This window comes from Gymnogyps californianus, chromosome 1 (assembly GCF_018139145.2).
Source record: "Gymnogyps californianus isolate 813 chromosome 1, ASM1813914v2, whole genome shotgun sequence".
NCBI lineage: Eukaryota > Metazoa > Chordata > Aves > Accipitriformes > Cathartidae > Gymnogyps > Gymnogyps californianus.
Genome location: NC_059471.1, coordinates 19,433,948 through 19,437,538, shown reverse-complemented (window position 1 = coordinate 19,437,538; position 3,591 = coordinate 19,433,948). Strand labels below are relative to the sequence as shown.

The following is a 3,591-nucleotide window of genomic DNA, read 5'->3' as shown; positions in this document are numbered from 1 at the left end:
AATGGGTGTGGTGTTGCTTTTTGTGTGAAAGTATACTATTCTGCAGTTACAGGTATTTCATTGCCTCATAGTAAAATCAAGTTATAAAAAAAAGTAACTTAAATAATTTTGATTTCTTTAATTACCTTAACTAAAAGCCTGAAGGAAGTTCCGTATAGACTTTGGAAATGCTTCCTCTGGAAAAACCGTGACATCATTGTTGGAAATCACAGTAAATATAATGCCGAGAATAGTACATTTTCTCAGTGGTAAATTCCTACCTGTAATGATGAACGCCTTTTCTTCTTGGGAATGGTAAGACACACAGGTATTTGGACAAGAAGTATAAGTATAAAAATAAAGAGAGTAAAGTGTAATTCAGTTATATTTATAAAATATTCTGAGATTTTTTAAACGAGGATAATCAGTCTTTTCTGATAGTGTTTTTTGCATGCAAATTGTTATATCTGAATTATAATTATGATATAAGTATTTCTGAAGGTATTGAAGTTAGCTGAAAGTAAAGTTTTATATTGTGTTTTCAGTTGAAGGTTGACACGAAATATAAAAGTGTGTTCATTAGGAAAATGAAATGTACTTCTTACATATATTCCAATATTGTTACATATATTCCAATTGGGAGCAGGCCAAGGATAACAGAAATGATACCAGCAGATAATAGCTTGTTTCACAATTGAAGGCAGCTTTTGAGGAATCTGATCTTAAAAAAAATCTTGTACTTTAAGCATTTCCAAATCAGAAGTTGTGTCACTGCCTAGAATTGGACATGGGAAGCCCATCATACATGAATCGGTGGAAACTACTGAGAAGATATACCAGTTATTTGTCACAGAAGTAAGGTCATAGGATGTAATTTTATTTTTCCAATAAAATCTCTGTGCACAGTTGCTGAAGTGCCCTTGAGGTTTGGTTTGGTTTTTTTTTTAATAATGTTGCAGTACCTGTGGTTCAGTAATACCAGCTGGCAGGACAGTAGGGGAAATGGCATAGAAACCGTTCCACCATTCCTCTCAGAATTTCTCATTCTTCCCAATATTGCACATTATTCAAATATCTCTTTTTAGAAATAAACAAACTCAAACATGACTAGGCTTTGAGAACATGCTTGCTGTTGGTGTACACATTGCACAATTAAACTGTAAATTCCATAGGTTTTGAGTAATTATTTTTCTGTGTTTGTACAGTATGAAAATAGCACAGACCTCGGACATTACTAACCTGAATGCTGGAGTAAATAAGTCCTGATAACAATAAAAATATTAGAGTTAGGCAAACTTTGTATCGCCCTCTGATACAAGTGCAATCACATTAATAGTAGGAATATTCTGTTTAATTGAACTGATTTCCATCTGTTCTTTTCTAAAAATAGGCAAGAACAGTTAGAGGCATCTCAGGTGGAAGAAACAGAGAAATCATGTTTTTTAAATATTTAAATCTTGTAGAAATTCTAGTTGTGAATCTTTCTTGCCTGTTGTGCATAGACACTTAAATCTGTATCGGCTAGGTGAAAGCACTAAACATCTCACTTCTGTGTTCACCAAAACCCATGGCTGCATGGTCACAGGGTTATGTAGTTCTTAACGTAAGTGTACAATATTCTGCCAAAGGAAGTGCACTTAAGAAATGTCATTTGTCGAGGATCAATCTGTTCTGCCCTGGCATTGTGTAATTATAAGATTTTTTAACATTGCTCTAATTGTTCTAATATTCTTATTGTAGGTTAGAAATCTGAAACAATGGGTGACTGGAGCTTTCTGGGGAGACTGTTAGAGAATGCGCAGGAGCACTCCACCGTTATTGGCAAGGTTTGGCTGACGGTACTGTTTATCTTCAGGATACTGGTGCTGGGGGCTGCTGCTGAGGAGGTCTGGGGAGATGAGCAGTCAGACTTTACATGCAACACACAGCAACCTGGTTGCGAAAATGTTTGCTATGACAAAGCCTTCCCCATTTCTCACATCCGCTTCTGGGTGCTGCAGATCATTTTTGTCTCCACTCCAACCCTCATCTACCTGGGCCATGTGCTGCATATTGTACGCATGGAGGAGAAGAGGAAAGAGAAAGAAGAGCTGAAAAAGAAGGGAAGCGTCAAAGACAGCAACTACCCAGGAGCAGCAGCGTCTGGCAGTGGTGGTGGAGGAGGCAGCAATAACATCAAGGATCCTCTTGGCAAAAGGGGGAAGGAGAAGCTCCCAATCCGTGATGAACGTGGTAGAATCCGTATGGGGGGTGCCCTGCTCCGTACCTACGTCTTCAACATCATTTTCAAGACACTGTTTGAGGTGGGCTTCATTGTGGGCCAGTACTTTCTGTATGGCTTCGAGCTAAAGCCAGTCTACCAGTGCAGCCGCTCACCTTGCCCGCACACTGTGGACTGCTTCATCTCAAGGCCCACTGAGAAGACCATCTTCATCATCTTCATGTTGGTGGTGGCCTCTGTCTCCCTGCTGCTGAACATGCTTGAGATATATCACTTGGGGTGGAAGAAGCTTAAGCAGGGCATGACAAGCCGGTACAGCCTTGAGATGCCTGTTGCAACAATGACACCAGTCATGGTAACAGGGGAGTCCAAACCCGTTGCCCTGCCACCACCAGCACCACCCGTGGTGATAACGACTGCCGCGCCCCGTCCTGTTCTGCCTGACACCCGCGCTGTCACACCACTGCTGGCCCCGGTGACCATGGCGCCATACTATGCTGCGGCTGCTCCAAGACCACGGCCCCCTTCCAACACGACCTCCATGGCCAGCTACCCTGTTGCTCCACCAGTTCCTGAGGAGAGGCACCGTGCTGTGACTCCCACACCCATCTCCACTCCCATCACCATCCTGACCCCCATCCCCACACCCACGCCAGCCGTCATCAACCACTTCAACAGCAACAGCCATGCCCTGGTGGCCGAGCAGAACTGGGTCAACATGGCAGCGGAGCAGCAGGGGAAGGTGCCCTCCAGCTCAGCAGGCTCCTCTACCCCCAGCAGTGTCCGGCATCCCCTTCCTGAGCAGGAAGAGCCACTGGAGCAGCTACTCCCACCCCCACCTGGGCTGCCCGTCGCTGCAGCCAACAGCGGCAGCAGCACCAGCCTGAGTGGGGCAAGCGGCAGCAAGTGGGATGTAGAGGGTGAGGAGGAGCTGTCAGAGGAGCGGCCTGTCTCAGCTGCCTGCACCACTGTGGAGATGCATGAGCCACCGCTGCTCGTAGACACACGGCGCTTGAGCAGGGCCAGTAAGTCGAGCAGCTGCAGAGCCAGGTCAGATGACCTGGCCGTGTAGTGCGGTCACCTCTGCTCAGAGGAGCAGGTGATGGAAGGCAGAGTGGGCAGGGGAGCTGCCGGGGGAGGCCAGGCCTGGCGTGGGTGGGAAGACCTTGGGCTTCAGACTTTGACGCTTGCTGTTTTTGCACTCTGTGAGTTGTAGTGGGGAAAAATATCAACATTTTCTAATAGGTCAGGGGTGGCCGAAGCGCAGCCCATGGGCCAGAGGACCAGTCCTGCTTTCCTTCATGTCCATGGCAGATCTCCCAAGGGCAGGCATAGGGGAGGCCTGCACAGATAACAGGTCATGTGCCCTGAGGCTGACTTTCATCTGAGAA

The 3,591-nt window shown here is 45.8% G+C and overlaps 1 protein-coding gene across 1 annotated transcript; it reads left to right on the top strand.

Annotated features, from left to right (window-relative positions):
* The first annotated feature begins 218 nt into the window (after nt 1-218).
* Nucleotides 219-3,321, top strand: GJA3 (gap junction protein alpha 3). The gene is made up of 2 exons (XM_050899717.1): nt 219-294; nt 1,720-3,321. Exon 2 carries the CDS (start codon nt 1,737-1,739, stop codon nt 3,270-3,272), a length of 1,536 nt encoding a protein of 511 aa, XP_050755674.1. The 5' UTR covers nt 219-294; nt 1,720-1,736; the 3' UTR covers nt 3,273-3,321.
* Nucleotides 3,322-3,591: the final 270 nt, after the last annotated feature.